General features: G+C 39.2%; 1 protein-coding gene across 48 annotated transcripts in view; it reads right to left on the bottom strand.

The window, feature by feature from the left end:
* LOC309831934 (regulating synaptic membrane exocytosis protein 1) overlaps nucleotides 1-23,932 on the bottom strand; it is a gene marked incomplete at both ends in the record, with an annotated part of 217,497 nt that overhangs the window by 48,715 nt on the left and 144,850 nt on the right. For 24 of the 48 annotated variants that reach the window (XM_082669309.1, XM_082669356.1, XM_082669354.1 and 21 more), the window contains one exon: nucleotides 15,354-15,589. The exons of 18 other annotated variants lie outside the window; for them this stretch is intronic. In XM_082669309.1, the coding sequence (XP_082525435.1) occupies nucleotides 15,354-15,589 (236 nt within the window). The remainder of the gene's footprint in view (nucleotides 1-15,353; nucleotides 15,590-23,932) is intronic. 6 more of the 48 variants (XM_082669310.1, XM_082669313.1, XM_082669355.1 and 3 more) reach the window with 1 other exon arrangement.

The following is a 23,932-nucleotide window of genomic DNA, read 5'->3' as shown; positions in this document are numbered from 1 at the left end:
ACTTTGAATAGCATTAAGAAGCCGTTTACAGAGTGAAAAGATGTGCACTCTGGCTCAGACTGTGCTATCTGGGCCAAAGAATCTAGGACATGCGGAATATGAATTGAAAAGCCCAGGCAGGGGTCTGGGGAAGCAGAGGGAGTCATCAGACCCCGGTGATCACCGACTTATTTTCACTCGGACGCAGGCACTCTCACAAAGGGACCCAGGATTCAGGCCACATACACCTTGAAAAGAAAATCAATACTTGCAGTTGCACTTAGACTAAACTCAAGCATCTCTGGGAAAAATGCTGTATCATCCTGGTCAATGCATTTAATGCAACTTTAAAATATATTTGAATTCAGCCTTTATTCTTTCATGTTTCTGTATACAAAATTGGGACTAAATTTTCAAAATTATTCACATAATCTATGCGAGTAGATGGGTTTTCCCCACAAAAACATAATGCTTTTGAGTGTTTACTTTGAAAGAAACAATAAAGAACAATCCATGAGTAGACAGAATTATTATTAAGCATTATAGAAAGCTGAAAAATTCAAAGTAAATTTTTACTTTGGAGGTAAAATTTTCCTACTCTGATCTTGCTGTAAGTCTCCAATATACACGTCAATTGGTCAGTGATTTGCTGAAGACCTAAGAATCTCCATGAAATTTTATGTAATCTTTCTTAAAATGACTTTTCTTTTTCTCTCTCTCCTCCTCCCTTCTTTCCTCCCTTCCTTCCTTCCTTCCCTCCCTCCCTCCCTCTCTCCTTCCTTCTTTCCCTCCCCCCCTTCTTTTGTTTTCTTTATTTTCCTTCAAAAAACAACTGAATAATTGTTTAGGTGTATTTCTTGAGGTAGAAGTTGTAAATAAGATTGGCAGTTTTAACAGCAGGTTGACTCACCTAAAGTCAATCAAATACTCTTCGATGTATTTTCCTGTGGCTTCTAATCAATAGGTTTTCATCTCAAGAACACTCCCTTGTTAGCGGCTTTGCATCGATTTTCAGTTTCCAGAATGCAGAGAGGCAGATCAAGGATTCTTTCTTACACATTCAAATTCAGAGCGATAAAAATATTACATTACCATCTTCCTCAATTTGCTTGTATTTCCCAATTAATATACCTCTACTTCATTAGATAATAGCAAAGTGTTTCAATGCAGCTATGTTTATGTATAAATACAAGTTTACTTAGTTATTACGTAGAATTTATAACCTTTTTCATTTGAAACTTTCCTAAGTATAATATGATTATTTATTTACTATTTGATAAATCATCAGAGGTTTTAGAGTTTCCAATTAAGAGCTAAAGAAATGTGCTATTTCCATTTACAAAAACATCCCAGGGTAATGAGTCTGAATCTGGAATACTGACTGTCATTTCTCATGCGGTCCTAGAGTATAAAGTCTGTTAAGCCTCACTACAACCATGACTAATCATCGCGTGTACACATTCTTTAGTTAAAGGAAAAGAATCCTTACAATGTAAATGATTTTATAATAAGTATCACAATGTACTGGCTCAATATTAGAAGTTTTATTTTCCACGTAAGAATTCACTAGCTGACTTGCAACGTAGTTATGGTAGGTCCATTATATGCAGAAAGATCCTCTGTTTCCATCCCCATTAAAAGACAGATTTCTAAAAAAATGGACATCTTTGTATTTCTTACCTAAGTATTTTCACAAGGTTAATGGTCAGACCTTTATTAAATGAAGTGCTATACACGAGAGGGTGTTGAAAACTGTAGCGTCATTATAAATCATCTATGCAAATTTTTGTCTCTCGGTAATTTTCTAATAAAATGGTACTTTATTTGACTTTTACTGTAAAGGTAAAGAAGTTACCATCACAACAATTCATTTACTGTCTCAAAACCTTCAAATGATAATTATCTGTTGTTGTTTATAGAAGGATTAAAACTTAAAAGTAAAAAGGTGGAATTACCCAGTAAAATGTATCCGGATCTACGTCTAGGTGCTTCCGAAGTGATGTATAAGCCAAGAAGAGAAAGAAAGGGAAACGGAGGTGGAAAAATAATAGAAAAATCACTTCTACTTATTAAAAAAGAGATGTATGGATTTCCTAAAAATAACAAAACCCAACGTAGAAGAAAAATTGCTGCAACGCTAAAGGATCAATTAGTCACCATCTGAGCATGATGCTGTAACTGAGCAAACATCACGTCCATCCAATAAACGTCTACTAAGATCCTCCTGCCTTAAAGGCATCAGGCTGTGTGGGAGCAAAACATACCTGCTGCATGATTACTGCCCTGGGGTAGCGCTGAAGTTCATCTTGCGATGAGACTTCCACAGACACTTATGGGGCAGAAAGTATTTAAACAGCACCACAGGAGAACCAAAGAAGTCTTACAGGAGTTCAGAGATAACTTTTAGCCCTGATAGGAAGTTGGGATGTGGGTAGAGCTTGAAGGCAGAGAAGGATTTCGACAGGCTAAAAAAATGGTACAAATGAACTTATTTACAAGACAGAAATAGAGTTACAGACGTAGAAAACAAACTTATGGATACCAGGGGCGGAAAGAGGGGAGGGATAAATTAGGAGACTGGGATTGACATACACACTACTATATATAAAATAGATAACCAACAAGGACCTACTGTATAGCACAGGGAACTCTACTCAATACTCTGTAATAACTTACATGGGAAAAGAAGCTAAAAAAGAGTGGATGTATGTACATGTGTAACTGATTCACTTTGCTGTACAGCGGAAACTAACACGACACTGTAAATCAACTATACTCCAAGAAAAATTAATTAGAAAAATAAAAGAACTTTCTACCACCTGTAATGGTGCAAATAAGGAGGCTTTAAGGTGCATTTTATGATCTCAAGGAAGGGAAGTCTGGCTGGAGCATTGCCGGAAATGAAGTGACACATGTGAGAGAATCATTTACTCGTGTCAAATAAAAAATAAACATCTTTACCAATATTTTTCTATTATACACATCTCCGTGGTTTATGCCTGCAGAATACCTGTGACCTATACTGTAAGTTAAATTTTCTCCAAATCAAATTCAGGCCTGTGGCCTTTCTGTGACCTTGGCAAGAACAGTTTGGGGAAACTGGGTGGGCATAATTCAGACTGGAGTGTGAGGGGGACTCAGCAGCTTGTGAGGAAAGAGACAGAACACAGAAAACTCTTTCCAAAGTTTCATTCACTTCAGACAATCTTTGTGTGCCCAGGCCAGGCTTTGCGCTTTGGGCATGTAATCACCAGTGAAATAAAAAAGTCCCTGAGCTCCCAACTGGGAAAATGAAGTGCTTTTGAGGGAAAGTGCTTTTACTACTTTGTGTCAGCAGCTAAGTCAGGGATCACTTTTTAGGGCAAGGCCGAAGAGCTGAAGATTCTTATCCTTGGGGGGGGGGGGATACGCCTTCATTTGGGAGACTCATTTTGTCTAATGAGAGATGTTATTGATGGGTCCATGGTACAAATGTAAACTCTACAGGAAAAAAACTCTGTAAGGAAAAAAATCAAAATTCCTGGTAGTACTGTAAATTAACCACTGCCTCTGAGATGCAGGGCAAGTGTTTAGTGAGCTACAGGAATAAACTTTGTTCTCTAATAGAACCAACCGCATTCTGTACTACAGGCATCAAATTCTTGGGCCTGCATAAGAGTTATGAAACTTTCTCTTTAAAGGACCAGAGGGTTAATATTTTGGGCCGTGCGGGCCATATGGTTTTTGCCTTTGTAGCAACAAAGCAGCCACGGACCACACATACACGAATGAGCCTGGAAGTTTTTCAATAAAACTGCATTTATGGACACCAACATTGAATTTCATATCATTTGCATGGGTCCCAAAATATTATGATTTTTTCTGATCATTTGAAAAACCATAAAAATCATGCTTAGCTCAAGGGCCATTAAAAAAACAACAGGTTTTGGGCCAGAGTTTGCTGACCCCAGGCCTCCTAGAGAAAAGGCTAGGTAACAAGGCAGAGAGAAGAGATCTTGGAGCAGGCCTTGCGGGTCAGGCCCGCGCAGCTGGGATACCTCAGGGTGTGCACAGTGTGCTGTGTGCGACCCTGTGCAGTTCCCTGAGGCGGGGCTGACGACCTCACCGGGTCCTCAGAGGGGGACCTGCCAGGAGGAGCTTCGGAAGCGCCAATCAGAACTCACCGCCCTACGAGCGATGCCACTACAACTCTTCTTTACCTACTGCTTTTTTATTTGGTTTCTCAGATTAATTAATGAATTGAAATCACTAATGATTATTACTGAGCCCTTCTTATAGGCCAGGTCCTTTGCTAAACTATTGCCACACGTGTTCATTTAATCCTCACAATCTTCTGAGGTCGGTACGGTTTATATTATTCCATTTCATAGTTGGGAAGCTGAGGCTAAAAAAACCCTGCACTGTTTGTTTTGCAGATCTTCTTTCCTTATATTCTGCACCTCCTTCCTAAGCAAGTTCACTGACCCCAGTTGCCATGTATAGGCTGATGATACCTAATTGCCTAAAAAACCTTTCCAACTACTGTCCCCACGGCACCCTGGCCAGAAGTGACAAATTAACGTCCTTTCCCGGCAATTGCTCTCTCAGGAAAGGGCAACACCACACACTCTTATCTCTGAAATCCCCTCCCCATGACCCCTGGATGCAAAACACTGTGATTCCTTTTATACTCATCCACCTTTTTCCAAATCCACTCCGGACAAGCCTTCTGCAATGATGTCCTAAGTGGTCGTCCTATACACATGCTTTTTAAAAGTAAAACAAAGGCATGATCATAGAGCAAAATGGAATATTATGAACCTCCGATTGTTTTTAAAAAGCTACCTAAGAAAGGTAGCTCTCTGTGTGTCCACGCAGCTGAATGAGATTACAGTGAAGTGGTTACAAACATAAGTTCTACTTGACTTCTAAGGGTTGTGTGTTCTCGGACGAGTCATGGAACCTGTAAAGTGGCAATAATATTCATAATAGTGTCTCAGGGCTGCGTTTTGAGAGCTAGAGAAATTAATACATGCAAAATAATTAAAACACCAGCAGGCAGATGGTGATTAATAAATAATAGTTTTGATTGTTGATGGTTTTATCAATATTAATAGGAACAATGCATAAAAAGATTAGCTAATAATATACTAATATTTTCCCAGTGAATTTGCAATAAGCAGTGGTATTGCAGGAGTCTGATGGATCTTCTTTTTACTCTTCTGTGTTTAAAACTCTGGCAAAATCATTAGTAAAAGAAATCAACCAAAAAGTCTTTACTGAAAACCAGTCTGCATCAAATGAGGATGCACTGAAATTGGTCATCTGCTGGAAGAATAATCAGACACATTTCTTGTTACAATTAAGCTACCTGACATGTTTTATAACACCCGTTCTGAAATCGATCTCATGCTTAAACATTACCTTAGTACAGTTAACAAGAATTATCACCATATATAATTATTTGAATACTCAGCACTGTGCTTTGAAGTCACCTAATAGACGTGTTTCCTTTCTTCCTCCAAATCCTAAAATCCAAATTAATTATAAAAATTAATTCCACTCAAATACATTTTTTTTTCCGCCAAACCAAACTAAAAGTCTATCCACATAGTAGCCACTTTCAAAATTTATAGTTCACAGCAAGGAAAAGAACAAAAATAGAGCAGCTGGCGTATGTTTGAAAATACTAATCCTTATTAGGGCATCTCTTGAGCAGATGAGTTACTTTAGCTGCATTAAATCTCTATTAACAGTAGTGAATTCCTAAGCCAGACAGCAATGGTAAATAAAAGAACCCGTGCTTACATTCATTTGATGGTTTTGCAGACTCGAGAATCACTTCTGGTACCACAATGGTGCGTTCAGGAAACAAAGAACATGAAACATGATGTTCCTCAGAATGTTTTCCTTGTGCTATTAAATGAATCAAATAAATGAGGCACAGACAAGGAATTTCAGTTTCAGAAGATTTTCATCCACAGGAGCTTTTAGTTTCTGCAACGTTTGGGGGGCGCCCATCCTTTGTAAAAATTTTTTGCTTCCATTGTTAAAATCAACGGAGCCAAGAAAACTTTTCTTAGAATGTTCAAAAAGATCACTGTAACCCCCCTTCCCACCAGCTGTATAATTACTTGTGCAAAGGAACAGGCAGAGAGCCTGCACAAAGAAACACTAGATTTAAAATATATAGAACATTTTGGTATATTGGATTGGTTGGAAAGATTAAAAACAAGTCCTAAGGCAAATTAAGACAATCATTTTCTCAAGGTAAAGAAAGTACGAGGTCCAAGCTGGCGCTCACTTGGTTTATTTTCTGACTTGTCTTAACTGTGAGACTTTGAGGAGAAGACTGAAAAAAGATCAGCAGAAGAGGATTTAAAATCTTGGACATTTTCTTGAAATGATTATTGCCTAAGGACAATGTAAATTTAAAAATAATGTCTTGAACTCATGGGAACATTAGCTTATTCAAGCACTATCCCTTTAGGTAGAAGTGGGTTACAGTCAGAGTTTTACGTATATTATTCTTTTCTTGACAGTGGAACAAGGGCATTTTTGTTAGTTTCTATTTGTGATTTCATCTTGAAAAGTTAGAGATATGCCTTGGAAATTCATTAACTCTTATTAAGCTATTTTGAAATCAAATATACATAAGTCTAGCTATAACTCCTTAGAATGCTTATGTTTTTGCCTATATCATCTTGTAGGATCATGAACTCTATCTATATAGTTTGCAACACTCTATGGTCCTTCTGAAATGTTTCATCCCCATGATTAAAATGAAATAATTCATTTCCTTGAGATAAATTGCCAAAGCAAAAAAACAATGTCTTTAAGACCCATATTCTGAGTAAGAGTAAGAAAAAGATCTGCTGGCTGCCTTGGGAAGGGGGAATAACAGAAATCCTCCCTTTTTTTTTTTTTTGTGCGGTACGCGGGCCTCTCACTGTTGTGGCCTCCCCCGTCACGGAGCACAGGCTCCGGATGCGCAGGCTCAGCGGCCATGGCTCACGGGCCCAGCCGCTCTGCGGCATGTGGGATCTTCCCGGACCGGGGCACGAACCCGCCTCCCCTGCATCGGCAGGTGAACTCCCAACCACTGCACCCCCAGGGAAGCCCTGGGAAGGGGGAATAACAATAGATAAGAGAACAGGCAGGGCTTTCATTTCCTACAAGGAGACTAAATTTCACAATGGAAAGAATCAAAGTAAGGAGTAGACGGCAGCTCCAGACAGGTGAACTTCCAACATGAGCCCAAGAGTCTAGATCTAACCAAATCTCATCTCAGAATCCATGATCTCAAAGACTCCACGATGATCTCAGAACTCCTGGGAGGACTTGGAGATGCAGAAACTTGGGGAATGACGTGAAAGACATAAGAAGGGCCAAGATGAACCAGACACCTGCAGGGGTGACACTGACCCCGGTAGGTGTTCCTAAAGCTACTTTCAGAGATTTTGCATCGTCCAAACTCAGGTGGCACGTGGGCGTGGCTCGGCTGTACTTTCACCCACACCAGTGGATGTCTTACGACATTCTTCCTCATCCTGCATCCTCTCTCCCCATCTGCATCGCCCTGACACGCGCTCCCTCGGCTCCAGGACACCACTGCAATGTGCCTCTGGATCTCAACATTTCCTCTTTTCTATCAACTCAGGGAAAGAACCGTCTTTCCCTCTCTCCAAGAATAACCTTGCGTCCTTGAGTTAACTCCTTTGCTCTTTGGGATTTTGCTCCGCTCCTTAAACTTCTTTGTATTGTATCTTGTATCTTTCCATCGCTTCACCTAGAGGTGCTTTTTCCTCCCGGAAGAACACTCAGATCCCCTTTGTTCTGAGACACACAAGTGCGCACACACAGCCCCACCCCTTATTTACTCCTAATACCCCCTCAATTACAGAGTCTGGTACATGAAAAATACTTAAGAAATGCTGGTAGAATGAATGAAAGACAGACTGTTCACATTGAGCTCTTTCCTTTGAATGCTTTCTGAAGACACGTTCATAACAGCTGCCCGTCTAGGCATCTTCCCAGCCCCATTCATCTGAATAAGGTGGCGGGGGAGCCCTTGCTCTATCCCATTGTAGACCCTCCAGCCCCATCCTCTTGGGCTCCCACTCAGGACAAGAGTCCCATCCCAAGTCTCTGAGAGGATGGTCCAAGGTGGAATGAGGACCGAATGGAGAGAGGAACTGGCTCCACCCCTGGTGGGTCGTTGCACACTGAGGCACACCCATCCTTCCTCACTGCTCCAGGCAGACTGATGTCAGGGGCAACCCTTCTGGCCCCAAATCCGGCGATTTTATTCCACTCCCTGGCCTCTTCCGTCTTTCTGTGGATTAAGCAGCCACTCTGGGAAATCCTTTCCCCTCTAGGATCTGTTTCTGCGCCTCTTTGCTCACTCCCTCTTTCCCTGGATCCCGCACTCCGCCCTCCCATTCCCTCACCAGTTATTCCTGAATTCCTGGGCTTCTCACGTTGTCCTCTCTTCACTCAGGCCCCGCCCCCTTTCCCGAATAAGCTCCTTCACGTCCACCTCCATGGTTCCTTCTCCACCCACGTCACGGTTTTTCATTTCATCCATTAGCCTCACCCTGACCTTTCTGCTTCCTCACCGATTTTGCACATCTTGCTTCCACTTGAGCTTCGGGGAACACAGCTTCCTTTTTTCTATCCTCTCCACTAAAAGTTCTCCATCAAACACTGAGCAGAGTCCCTTACAGGGCTTTTAAGACCTGGCCCCAACCTTTTATCCTAAAGGTACTTGCCATGACAGTCCTTTCACACACCTTTGCTTGAGCCAAACTGTGCTCATAGGCTGGGTTGAAAATTTATGGAAATACCTACTTGTGTTTTTCTCCTTTCCACACAATTATTAGCCTCTTAATAATTTCCAGAAAATTATTTTGTTTCCCTGATTCAGGGATTCCTGCAGGAAAACAGGGCAGCGGGAAGGCACCAGTAAATCTTCAGTCTTTTGTAAATACCTAAACCCTAGAACAGATGCTGCTATATGTGCCGTATCAGGAGGGCAGAAGAAGGCTTAGCCGGGCCTCTGGAGCCGGTGGAGCCTGTAGGGACCTGGGTCCTGCTCCACACACCCTGGTGTAACACAGGGCAAGAGGAAGAATATACCAGAAAGGTAACATGGCCGGAAGGTATTTTTATATATAGACTCAGATTCCTCCACTCAGAGGGACTCTGAATCATTTTCAGGTGATTTGGACAGGGGAAAAAGAGATGTGGATGGAGGGAAATGTTGGAAAGGCACAAAATATCTATGCTTAAAGAAAGATTTTTTTAGTATGTTTTTTTTTAGAAGTGATTTTTTAGTATGTTCTTAGTACATGATAATTGACTCTTAATTATTTGACAGTATAACAGAGTCCTGCAACATTTTCCATAATTTAATCAGTGCATAACTACCCAAATCCTGCCAGTATGTAGGAAAAAATGATATGAATCTACTTAACAAAGTATCATCAGCTGTTAATGATACAATAAATAATGATTCTATTAAATGGTTAGGCTACGGTTAGCTCTCAATTCTGCATGTGTTCTTATCCTGGGAAATTTAGACCTTTGACCCATTTGTCTTCCCACTTCCTTTGGTACACCGGGTTTTATTATGTTTGGCATTTGGCTTTACATTTTCTTATTTAGTTCTTGGATTCTTGTTTATTTCAAGTGTGAATGATTTCCTTCCGTCGGGGATGATACTTCTAATTTTGAAACACCCACTGTCCCTGGTATAATCCTGGAGATAGAGCTCTTCAACAATATGAGATAAAGTAAATGAAGTAATTTCTAGTCTATAGTGCTAACGATGCTTTTACATTTATAGGTGTTTTCCTCAAAAAAGCTAAAAGTTCTAATCACGATTTTTTTGTGATCAATCATGGAGGGAAGTTATACACACAAACGTGTACACGTATAACTTAGGGGTACATGGAAACGGCTCTAGAAATGCAAATCTATTGGTTTTAGTCACTTAGACTAAATGAATACTTGTCATTCTTATGATACTTATTATCATAATTATCTTTACTTGTAGGTAATTACAAGGGTGTATGTAGGGGTGATTGTTCTCAGTAAAGCCTTCATTCATAGTGAGGCAAACCTCACACTATACAGGCCGGGCATCTAAACCTACAAAGGCTAAAACTTCCCTCACATCCTAAAGCCTGGCCCTGCGTTTACTCAGAGCTTCATTCAGTCCCAAGAAGCTGCTGGATCAGGAGCTTTTTCCTAAAATGTCCCTTTCCTTCCATACCTCATGCCCTTTTCAATCTAATTCAGTAGCTGTGTACTGAACAGGTTTTGAGTTACGTGCTTGACTGCTTGAAGCCATTTACCAGCAGTAGCATTTTTGGAAACTTTCCTGTTTCTGTCACTCTCCTAGTTAAAAAATATATTAACAAATTTATTCCTACTTTCATTATGAATAAATACTGTGGTAAAGGTAACTTTAAAATATGAATGTTATTTATACTTGGAATATTCCACATAAATAATGATATATAATTGAAAAGCACAGTAAATATATTGAAGCAAACAACAAATTACACAGAAAAGGTAAATTTTATACATTTATATGTCACATATGTAATTTACTATATAAATATATCTGTATATACAGTTTACTATGCTTTTCAAGTTTTGGAAATAAATTTTACTTATTATTTTGAACAAAGAATCAAATATACTCCGTGAGCAAACTTGTGGCTACGTGAAAACAAAAACAGAAAAACGATGTGCTTGAAATCTCCCATTCTAAACAGAGCTGGTTAAGCATTATTTCTAAATACTTCTTGTTTTCCTGATTATCTATCATCTGTGTGGCAGAGGAGACAGAGCCCGTAATCCAGGGCGCCATGGGGTGGATTGGAGACTCACCGCTGGAGAAGCCTTTAGTTAAAGTCTTTTTTTACATTAAGCACAAGTAAAATTTACATTAAACACAATACATGCTATTCCATAGAACACCCAGCTTGTTTTAATAGATAAGCAATGCTGTTTGCCTCTTCCAATCTTTGATTAATTGACACCATTAGAAAATCTGTCTCAGTTAAATGGATAAAGCAGGTGTGGCACACACACACAATGGAATATTACCCAGCCATAAAAGAGAATGAAATAATGCCATCTGCAGCAACATGGTGGGACTTAGAGATGATCACGCTAAGTGAAGTAAGTCAGAGCAAGAAAAACGCCATACGATATATCACTTACATGTGGAATCTAAAATATGACACAAACGAACTTATCTACAAAAAAAAGGAACAGAGTCAGACACAGAGAACAGACGCGTGATTGCCAAGGGGAGGGTGGGGGAGGGATGGATTGGAAGTTTGGGGCTAGAAGATGCAAACTATTATATATAAGATGGATAAAAAACAAGGTCCTACTGTATAGCACAGGGAACTATATTCAATATCCTGTGATAAACCAAATGGAAAAGAATATGAAAAAGAATAGATAATATACATACATATATAAAAACAATCATTTTGCTGTACAGCAGAAATTAACACAACATTGTAAATCAACTATACTCCAATAAACTAAATTTTTAAAAATCTGTCTTAATTATCCATGCATTTAGAAGGCCCCCTGAAAAGGCTCACCAGTCTGCGATTAATGGATTCACTTCACACTAAAGACATTTAAATCAATTATATTAGTGTTCCTTAAAATTGGACAAATATCACATAGTTTTCTCTGGGATGATGGACCTGGGGAAGAGAGAGTTGAGTGAAAAATTTTTAAAGTAGAAAACTCTTCTAAGGTTTGTAACTATAAAAACTGTGGTAATACTGAAAGGAAGGGCTGGAAATTCAGATTTGTGACAGGGCTACGCTTGTTTAAGGTAGGCCATCCAAGAGGCTCTCTTATAGGAAATTAAAATTAAGGAATATTTCTTGGGTGAGGACGAATTGGAATACAGATTTGATGATCACATGCAAAAGCTGAAGTAATAAAAAAACAAGATTTCTTAGAATGAGAATTCTGAACTTTCGTGTCTCTTCACAGGAGAGAGGACATATAATCATTGATAAAGGGGGAAAAAATCACTTGTAGAAGAAGGAATAGGGAGAAAAACCAGTGCATCCAGTGAAATAAAGAGCAGTGATAACTGAGGTTTGTCACCACTGGTCACTTGCTTTGGGAAGATCAAGAAGAATGAGAAAACAGGTTATCAAATAAAAGGTACAATTATGATGTAGAAAGAGAAGCGTAAACTCTTATACCTGGGAAGTTCAGAGGATGACCTTCAGTCCAATCCACCCAGTAAACAGGTAAGCCGAGCCCCAGAGAGAAAGTCAGAGTTTATTCCTTGAGTCACGTTGGGCTAGAACTATTTTGTTACCTCGGCTTCGTAATCCTTTTCGCTCCTGTACATTGCAAACTAATCTTTGAAAGTGGGGTCATTCCATGCACGTTACTAACAATGCAACTTTTGGGAAGGTAGGTATTATTCGAAGTTCAGCAATGCCTGTAACTGGAATAAAATTTAAACTAACAAAGCAAAGGGGCTTAGTGTTTCAATGACAATCATTTGAATCTATTACCTACAAAGCTGTGCCTCAGGTATAGTTCTTACGTTTAATTATTGCTGTGCTTTACTCTAAGAAAATGTAATTCTACTCAACCAGGGAAAGATAGAGAGGGAACGCACTATCAGGGAAAATAAGAAGAGACAGACTGTGGAGGCTGGGGAAGAAGATAAGCCATCCCCGAACCTGCAGGAAACCCTGGCTCCCTAAAAGGACATCAAAGAGAATTTCCATATCATCCAAGGGATAAAGTAATCTGAAATCTGGTGGTGAAAGTCCATCCACACCCCACACTGGAAAGCATCATGTATTGCACGAACATTACAAACCAAGAAGCACCACCGTCAAAAACAAAACAAGTAAAAGAAATGAAAAACAACTCCTACTCCTAAGGAAGAAACCTGAGCCCAAGGAAGACAAATGATTCCCCTTCACAATGAACAGCTCATCCCCATCGGATGGCGGAGAGGAATTACCACCAGAAATGCTCGCTAATCGAGGGCCATTCTAATCCTGTGATTTTCAGAGAGACAAACCTCTGTTTTGCTAAACAGCTGTGTGCACTAGTTCAATTTTTGAACGGCTCAAAATTCCCTATCTCTAATTTATTTGTCACTTTGTCCAGTAGAAGGCATAATTTAAAATACATACTTTCCAGTCTCTTCAATAAGTGGTGCTGGGAAAACTGGACAGCTACATGTAAAAGAATGACATTAGAACACTCCCTAACACCATACACAAAAATAAACTCAAAATAGATTGAAGACCTAAATGTAAGACTGGACACTATAAAACATAGGAAGAAGAAAACATAGGAAGAGGAAAACATAGGAAGAACACTCTTTGACATAAATCACAGCAAGATCTTTTTTGATCCACCTCCTAGAGTAATGGAAATAAAAACAAAAATAAACAAATGGGACCTAATGCAACTTAAAAGCTTTTGCAAAGCAAAGGAAACTACAGACAAGATGAAAAGACAACCCTCAGAATGGGAGAAAATATTTGCAAATGAATCAACGGACAAAGGATTAATCTCCAAAATATATAAACAGATCATGCAGCTCAATATTAAAGAAACAAACAATGCAATCAAAAAATGGGCAGAAGACCTAAATAGACATTTCTCCAAAGAAGACACACCGATGGCCAAGAAGCACATGAAAAGCTGCTCAACATCACTAATTATTAGAGAAATGCAAACCAAAACTACCATGAGGTATCACCTCACACCAGTTAGAATGGGCATCATCAGAAAATCTACAAACAACAAATGCTGGAGAGAGTGTGGAGAAAAGGGAACCCTCTTGCACTGTTGGTGGGAATGTAAATTGATATAGCCACTACGGAGAACAGTACAGAGGTTCCTTAAAAAACTAAAAATAGAATTACCATATGACCCAGCAATCCCACTACTGGGCATATACCCTGAGAAAACCATAATTCAAAAAGACACATGCACCCCAATGTTCATTGCAGCACTCTTTACAATAGCCAGGTCATGGAAGCAACCTAAATGCCCATCGACAGATGAACGGATAAAGAAGATGTGGTACACGTATACAATGGAATATTACTCGGCCATAAAAAGGAATGAAATTGGGTCATTTGTAGAGACGTGGATGGATCTAGAGACTGTCATACAGAGTGAAGTAAGTCAGAAAGAGAAAAACAAATATCGTATATTAACGCATATAAAAGATGAACCGGTTTGCAGGGCAGAAATAGAGACACAGATGCAGAGAACAAATGTACGGACACCAAGCGGGAAAGCGGCGGGTGGGGGTGGTGGGATGAACTGGGAGATTGGGATTGACGTGTATACACTAATATGGATAAAATGGATAACTAATAAGAAGCTGCTGTATAAAAAAATAAAATTGTAAAATTCAAAAAAAAAAAGTACTTTCCAGGATGCCAAGTTAACTATCAAAAGGATTTCATGGAAGTCTTTTAGTCTAAGTAAATTTTGTGCCAAGACTTTCGCTCTTAAGGAACAATAAACGGAACTAAGATTATGGCAAGAGAAACAGGTGCTGACAATTTAAATCAGTTCAATATTTTACTTACCTTCAGTTTTCCGTAGTGCTAAGCCTAGTAATGAATTATCTAACATGTATGATCAAATGTTATATAATTTTAGGCAGTTTTTTGTATTTGATAATACACAAATAATCATCCTCCCTTCTGTTTGCTTTTTTCTATATACCCTGAGGATATAAAGCTTTTAAGATTTACAAGCAGTAGAAAATGTCTGAAACTCAAATTTGTATTGACATTATTCTTTGCATGAATCCACTGACCCATTTTTGTAAAGTAAAAATAACTGCTGGGTTTTTACTTGCATTGAAAATAGAACAGTCACATTTCAATTATTACATTCACACAGCCCCCTGAAGACTGTATTTCAAGTTGCACAACTGACCTTCTTTTCTAAAACAATATGGAGATAGCCTAAATTAGAAGTCACTGTATTATGGAATATTTTGAAAAGGAGAATCCTGTTGCTTTTCTTGTATTTCAACCAATTTGGTTCTTTAAGATTTCTTTGCATTTCCTTGCATATTTGTAAACATGGCTTTATTTATTTATTTTTTTTCACGAAATACCTGACCACTTCAGGGCTTGACAAATGATACCTTGTTAGACAGCTGTACAGAAAAAAGCACAAAAAAACCCACACATGGAACAGGTTTCCAGAAACAGAGAAACAAACGTTCTTTGGAAAGGAGAATCCGTACACGGTACGATCCCATCCCGAGCCATAGCATGAAGGTTGACATTTGTCTCTCCAGCGAGAACTTGAGATGTGTAAGTTGAATTCACTTCACTCACCTGTTTGGCTTAGCTGGGACGTGCTTCTGCTCCTTCGAGTCACGATGGCAACCACTTTGGCACTCAGGCTGGACCTCCTTTTCTTCCCACCTGTTCCAACAGTGCCCACAGCCGTGTCCGACTGACTGCCATCATTATGCTCCAGTGTGTACATCTCTCCACTCACGCTCGTGCTCTTGGTGATGGCTCTTCCTGAAGTCCCCATCCGTCTGCCTTGCATTTTAGGGGTAAATGAACTATATTTACAAAGTAAAAACATATATGCATCCATAAATTACAGGTCAGCATAATCAGAACTTTAAATCTAACTTATTTTGAAATAATCCGGGCAAAATTTTAGAGGGAAAACCCGGCTGAGTAGTAGTCCTACAGCTATGAATATTCTAAGGTCACATCACCGCCCCCAGTATTTATTTATCTATTTATTTCTTTGTGCGGTACGCGGGCCTCTCACTGCTGTGGCCTCTCCCGTTGCGGAGCACAGGCTCCGGATGCGCAGGCTCAGCGGCCATGGCTCACGGGCCCAGCCGCTCCGCGGCATGTGGGATCTTCCCGGACCGGGGCGCGAACCCGTGTTCCCTGCATCGGCAGGCGGACTCTCAGCCACTGTGCCACCAGGGAAGCCCCCCCAGTATTTATTTACCAGATGTGCCTTGAAACAAGAGCATTTCAAGGCATCATCTATAAACTCTTTGAAGATAGTAAAAAGAAAGGCAACCGAGGCTACAGATGGGGAGGTGTTACTGACCAATGTTGTAAATAATTCCTCTGTTACTTTCAGAGAAAAGCTAAAATAGTTCAATCAGTGAGAAAAGTCCATATACATTTCTGAGGAAAAAATATTGTTCAAAACAGAAACTCTTAATTTGCCACACGACAAGGTTTAAAAAATGAAACCAGTGTTTGTTCTGGTTTCTCTTTGGGATTCCAGCTAAGAGGCGTCTCTTTTGCTATCCGAGGCTGAGTGAGTCTCGGAAATGCTGTTCAGGAGACAAGCCCTGCTTCTCCTTCCTCCTTCCTCACCACCTCCTGCCCCATCGCCTGCACGTAAGTTTCCTCTCATTTTCAACTTTCAACTCTCCCAACTCACAGGCTCTGGGTCCAGATGTTCCTTTTTTTGTTGTTCTCTTCTGCCAAACTTACTTGTCTATGTTCTGAGATTGCATCAGGTTATCTGAATAGATCACGGTACTTCTCTCCCAAATGAATAAATTACTGTTGAGAGTTTCAGGTACCGTAGAAGGTTGAGGGAAAATATCCTTTCTATTTGCCAAAGTACATGAGTGTCTGTGAGTCAGAGTTACAGGTAGGGCAGGCAACTGGGGAGGTGGCCAGGGATGGTAGGATTCTTCCAGTCTTTTTAATTGCTCTGCATATGCAGTTATAGTATCCATTTAGACTATCCCTTTCTTGGTCCAATAAAGACCTGTTTGATATCTCTGAAATGACCCTCTTAATTTTATGTGTCCTCAAAATATTTGCAAAAACTGGCTCACATGACCTTTACCACCATCTTGATTTTCTATATTTCTTCTTTGGAAAAATGAAATGTATTACTGAATATAGCTTCTTTAAGTGATGACATTTCATATGCAAATCAGAATAAACCCTAATATGATTAGAAACAGTAAAACAGAAAGTCTTAGCATCACGTAACATGTTTGTGGTCATCTACACAATGAGTGCTTCAGCAGAAAGGAAAATTGGTGCAGCGGCTCAGAATCCATGGAAAAGACAGGACATTTTGGACCTCAGGATCCCTTCAGGGACAGTGAATGGAAACTGGGACCTGATTTGACAGGAAGAATTTGGAATGTTTAATCCCTAGCTGCGTTTCTTGAATTGGTCCACGTCAACATTCACCTGACAATAATAAGGTATTCATAGTCTTTCAATTTATTCTAGTCATCTTTTCATTAACTCAAAAGTTTTTAAAGCCATTGGCAAGCCTAGTAATCTTGCTATGCGTTTTATGCAGTCTCCTTTTCCAAACGGTAATGATGACAGTTTTACAGACGACCAATTCAACATTGATTCCTGTGGGGTTTATATTCCCAACTTTAGTGGACTTTCTTTCTGGATAAATATTACAGTCAATTGCTTTCGTGTTCTCACCTATTCATTTGAATGTATTTCCTAACTCTGCCACCCTCCTTAAGTCTACTCTTAGTATCTGCTTTTTCTACTATTTTACTAGCACAATTCTGCTGAAGGATATACAGAAATGACAGGATTTGGTCAATTTCACCATCATAATATCCATCTTCAATCAAACACCTGCGAGTTTTTCATCTCCTTAGCACACTCACCACAGTGGTTATTGAAAACCTCTCTCCGGTGATCTTGTTTTTACCTTTACAGTAAAGTATGGATAAACTAACATGTACTGTTTTCTCCACAATATTCCCATGGAAACAGAATTACATCACAACTCTTAATCTGTATTTTAAAAATCACTGCACACAAAAAAAACTATTGTGAAATTTTAGACAGTGTTGTTTAGGTTATAGAGAAGTTTGAAAGAACAGGGAAATGTTTTCTATAATAGTTCTACTATGAAAATGTATCCAAGATGAGCTAGAAGATTCACAAATCTTTTCATGGATACTTAATTACAGCCATGAAATGTTCTACAATGTCAACAAATAAAAATTCTGAAAAAAAATTAGAGAAATCTGTACAGCAAATGATTACCATTTGCAGGGGGTGAATTAAGAAGTTATGTTAAAAAAAAGTTTTGTGAATAAGTAAGATACAATTTTTCCTCAAAAAATAAAATATTTTGTTTAGATGCTCAAAAGTATTCTTATGTAATCTGAGGACAGTGCATAGCTTCCTGAAGAATCTAGAACACCATATTTTAAGTGGAACGTGTTAGGGCATTTTCCATTCTTCTGTTACCTAACTGCGGGGAGAGGTTTGCAGGGGGGTCTAACCACCCAGATTAATTAAATCAATGTGAAGGTCATAGTCTTAGCACAAATCTACTTCTACTCTCCTATTTCTTAGCCTTCTATTTGTTCTGCTTCAATTGCCTGGAAGACTATTCCTGTCATTTAGATGTGCCTGAATCCTTCAAGATGCACTGTAAGGCTTTCCGCCTTATAAAGCTATTCAGGGTCTCTGTAGAGTCGTGACTGCTGTCTCCCGGCCCTCTGATATATTTTCTATCGGTTACGTTAAGATTTGGACGGTTTATATCAGCACGCACCTTATGCATCACTAATGGTTGTAGCATCCCTCCCATTGCTGTGAACTGATGAAGTTAAAAAAAGGGAATTCTCACTATACAAATAGACTGTGATATAACCCACCTTTAGAGACCAAACAAATGAAAAACCCACCTTCCTTCTTTAACACCCCTTCTCCTAGCTACTGATCTTTTGCTGAAGAACCTGAGTTGTTTGTACGTCCTCTCTCTCTATTCTCTTCTGGACTAAACGGAAGCGGGCTTTGTCCCTGCCGCTTCACCCAATAGCCTTTTCCTTTCATCAGAGTCACCAATTATTCCATGTAGCAAAATCCTGTGGTTTCTCAGTCTTTACCTTCTTGACCTCTCAATACACCATGCATGTGACAAAGCGTTTGATTCTTTGATCGACATGCTTTATTCTCATAGATTTTCCCACCTAGTGCCTCCTGGCCGGACATTTATTCTTTTTTTTCGGTATGCGGGCCTCTCACCGTTGTGGCCTCTCCCATTGCGGAGCACGGGCTCCGGACGTGCAGGCCCAGCGGACATGGCTCACGGGCCCAGCCGCTCCGCGGCATGTGGGATCCTTCCGGACCGGGGCACGAACCCGTGTCCCCTGCATCGGCAGGCGGACTCTCAACCACTGCGCCACCAGGGAAGCCCTGGACATTTATTCTTTTTCACCACTAAACACTGGAGCTCTTCAACCCTCCCAACCCTGACCTCTATTCCCCACATGAGACCTGCTCCCTCGATGTGTCATCTGGTCCCAAGCTTTACATCCTTCTATGTGCTGCTGATTCCCAGGGCTTCTCTCCACCCTGTCTCAGCCCTCAACTCTAGATTTACGTACCTACTTGTGAACTGCTAAGGCTCTCAAAAATGTGCTCAACCCAAGGAAAAAACTGCTCCTTGTCTAAACTTCCGTATCACATTAAAGACACTCCAATCACCCAGTTGCTCAAAGTAGTAACTCTCTCCTTTCGGTTTAGAAAAAAAATATCTAAACTTGGAAATGAGATTAAGAAAAAAATGGCCTTACATGTTACTGCCATGTTTAAGGATTAATAAGCTCTCTAAGGGCCTAAGGGCATTTGACTCTCTGGGGGAATGGAACATTTTTTGACTTACTATTTACTCTTATAATAATTACGGTCCCAAAATTTTATAACTCTGTAAAAGTTAGATGTTAACTTGAAGATAACTGATAAGGAGCAAATAACCACTACTTAGTAGTGAGGATAACCTCAAGGTTAGGGTTTTACTGATCTAGAGAACATTATCCAGTTTTGAATCGAACTGAATAATGTTTCAGCATTCCCTTTTTTTTTCCAATGACTATATATGTATGTCTACATGTACATCATCTTAGGAACCAGCTTGTCACCCTGTCAGTGTTCTCACTAATGAGTTAAAACTTTGACATTTCCTATCTGTTTTTCTAACAATTTTGTTTTAATTTTGAGAATTTTGCTTTGAGAGTGTTGGAGGTCTCATCAAAATGCCCAGATGGACTTCTGCTGGACCTCTGAGCAGGGTGCCCCATGAAGGCTCTGAGCCCAAGGATGCCTTTTCCTCGCTCCTGGATTTAATATCAAGAGGCAACAGAACATTACTTTCAGTCTCTGTTTTCTTTTTTTGACTCTGGTTTTGTTTTGTTTGCTGCTGGTTCTGGGTCTTGGTAAATCTGTCTCTTCTTCTGCTCTGTTTGTGATGGATAATACATTCCTCACCAGTAGCAGCAACAATAGGGACTCCGTCTATGGATGAAATCTGTTGGATGGCAGACCTCAGGGATGAATTGAGAGCTGGGTGACGGATGACAGAAAATCTTCTTTGTTTGGCTTTTTGCATGTCTGGTCGTTGGCATGTTACAAAAGTTCACATCATTTAAGAAAATGTCTTGTCCACACTAAAGAACAGCCCTTTAAACTCTAGGGTTAGGTTTCTGTGTCAATTTCTGTCTATGTCAAAGTTGATAAAACTGAAACTGCTAGTTCTCTTTGTGTTTAAAAAATAGTCTTTTCGGGACTTCCCTGGTGGCACAGTGGTTAAGAATCTGCCTGACAATGCAGGGGACACGAGTTCAAGCCCTGGTCCGGGAAAATCCCACATGCTGCGGAGCAACTAAGCCCGTGCGCCACAACTACTGAGGCTGCATGCCACAACTACTGAAGCCCACACGCCTAGAGCCTGTGTTCCACAACAAGAGAAGCCACCACCATGAGAAGCCTGCGCACCACAACGAAGAGTAGCCCCCGCTCGCCGCAACTAGAGAAAGCCCGCGCACAGCAACGAAGACCCCACACGGCCAAAAATGAATAAAATAAATAAATTTATAAGAAAAAACAGTCTTTTCAATTGGTGAAAAAAATCTCTTACTTTCTCTGCACCTTAGAGATAGTGGTTTGGGCAGACAGATATTAACTGAACAGAGCTCCCGTTCTGATTGATCTATGTAGACCAATGAGTACTTACATAATTCTCATACAGTTAACTAAAGAATTCCCAGAGAAAAAAAGAAACTGAACTTCTAATACTTTGAATATGCTTGTCTTTCAAGAAAAATCCATTTTCAAGAAATGGCTAACTCAAAAGAATTTTAATATAAGAATCTAAATCCACAATCAAAGTGAATCCTTTGAGATATCAAACTAGTTTGATAAACTTGGCTTAAAAACCCTTTATGAAAACCACGATGAGAGGCCACTTCACATGCACAGGAGAGCTACAGTAAGAAAGAGATGCCTACAAGTGCTGATGAGACTCTGAAGAAATTGGACCCTTCATGCACTGCTGGTGGGAGTGTAAAATTATGTAGCTGCTTTGGAAAGAGTTTGGCAATTTAGTTAAACATAAACATAGTTAAATTAAACTAGAGTTGCCGTACTACTCAGTAATTCCATTCCTAGGTACGTCCTCAACAGAATTGAAGACATATATCCATACAAACACTTACACAGGCACGTTCAGATCAGCATTATTCATAACAGTTAAAAAGAGGAAACAACCCAAGTGCCCATCAACTGATGAATGGAGACAAAATGTGCTTCATCCATACGATAGAATATTATCACGTATAAAAATGAATGATTCATGTTACAAACATGGATGAAGTTGAAAACATTATACTCCATGAAAAAAGCCAGATACCCAAGGCTACATACTGTATAATTCCATTTAAATAAAATATCAGATCCAGAGACAAGTGTGGATTAGTGGTCACCAGGGGCTAGAGGAGGGGGGAGGGGCGTGATGCAAAGGGTTATAGGTTTCTATGGGGGAAGATAAAAATGTTCTCGAATTACACAGCAGTGAAGGTTGCACAACTAATTGTGAATATGCTAAAAACCACTGAACTGTACAATCGAACAGGGTGAATTTTATGGTATGTGAATTATAACTCAAATTTTTAAAAGACAGCATTATGTCTTATTCCAGATTTTATCAGTGTAGTATGTAATACGAGCACAAAATTTTATTTTATTGTTTAAGATTTAGGTTGGTTTTCTCATGAGCAGACGAGTGAATCTGAAATTCCTATATTTTCTATATTGATTTTACTTATTGGATAGGCTAACATTTCTTCCAGGAGCATTTAAGATTGTGAAAATGTAGAATTACATAATAAATAAATTGACCTATAGTTCAGAAAAGACTCTGATATCAACAGTAATGAAGTTGGTTGGAGTGTCAGCTTAAACGTAATCCAGGTGATTAATTAGTTATACAGTGGATTTGTCTCTGAATGATGCAAAGCTTTCTCTTCATCTTTGCAACTTTATAGGATACTGTGGGTTGTAAGGATGTTTTATTTTTATTTATTGAGTTATTTTTAAGTTTTTTAAATTGAAGTATAGTTAATCTACCATGTTTCAGGTATACAGTAAAATGATTCAGTTGTACATATATATGTACATATATATTCTTTTTCAGATTCTTTTCCATGATAGGTTATTATAAGACATTGAATACAGCTCCCTGTGCTACACAGTAGGTCCTTGTTGTTTATCTATTTTATATATAGTAGTGTGTATATGTTAATCCCAAACTCCTAATTTATCTCTCCCCTGCCCTTTCCCCTTTGGTAACCATAAGTTTGTTTTCTAGGTCTGTGGGTCTATTTCTGTTTTGCAAATGTTTCATTTGTATCTTTTTTTTTTAGATTCCACATAGAAGTGATATCACATGATATTTGCCTATGTCTGACTTACTTCACTTAGTATGACCATCTCTGGGTCCATCCATGTTGCTGCAAGTGGCATTATTTCATTCTTTTTTATGGCTGAGTAATATTCCATTGTGTATATATACCACATCTTCTTTATTCATTCATCTGTCTATGGATGGGCATTCAGGTTGCTTCCATGTCTTGGCTACTGTAAATAGTCCTGTAATGAACACTGGGGTGAATGTATCATTTTGAATTATGGTTTTCTCAGGGTATACGCCCAGTAGTGGGAATGCTGGGTCATATGGTAGTTCTATTTTTAGTTTTTTAGGGAACCTCCATACTGTTCTCCATAGTGGCTGCACCAATTTACATTCCCACCAACAGTGCAGGAGGGTTTCCTCTGCTCTACACCCTCTCCAGCATTTATTATGTGTAGATTTTAAAATGATGGCCATTCTGACCGGTGTGAGGAGGTACCTCATTGCAGTTTTGATTTGCATTTCTCTAATAATTAGCAAATAATTATTGCGGAGCATCTTTTCACGTGCCTCTTGGACATCCGTATGTCTGTATGTCTCCTTTGGAGAAATGTATATTTAGGTCTTCTGCCCACTTTTTGATTGGGTTGTTTGTAGGATGTTTTATTATGTCTGCTGTAACTTGCTAGGCTGCTTCATTGCTTGCCTATGACAGACAGCCTGTTATGCTCCATTATCTACCTCCAAGTTTTCTCTACAAAACAGAAGCTTAGGTTAAAAGTTGCAATTAATATGGATGGTTCATTCTAAACTAGAAAAAAGTGACAAAAATATGTGACATATTCAAGGTAGTAGATGTGTTTTTATTTATCAAAGGAAAAGAAGGAAGTTGTTTCTTACAGTAAAATACTGGAATATGAATGTGGAGAGTAAAAGACAAAACTTGGGTGAATACATTAAATTGTCAAAGGTTTGAGGAAAAGTGAATTATTTACCTGGTTTATTGTAGTTTTAAACAGTAGGTCTAAAGAGAAAAACAATAGAACTTTGACTAACTATCTCTATTTGATGGAAATATTCATAATATAATAGGGAAGGTCTATGAGTCATTTACTGAAAAATATTACATTAATGCAAGATTAGAATTTAGTTTTCTGTTAAAATGACTAATTGATCTTAAATATTTATCTGAGAACAAATTTTTTTTAATCAGGGATGGCCAGCTTACCATTAA

This window comes from Grampus griseus (assembly GCF_964374135.1).
Source record: "Grampus griseus genome assembly, chromosome: 13".
Taxonomy (NCBI): domain Eukaryota; kingdom Metazoa; phylum Chordata; class Mammalia; order Artiodactyla; family Delphinidae; genus Grampus; species Grampus griseus.
Note: the sequence above shows the minus strand (reverse complement) of the source record. Positions and strands in the feature narration are given on the sequence as shown.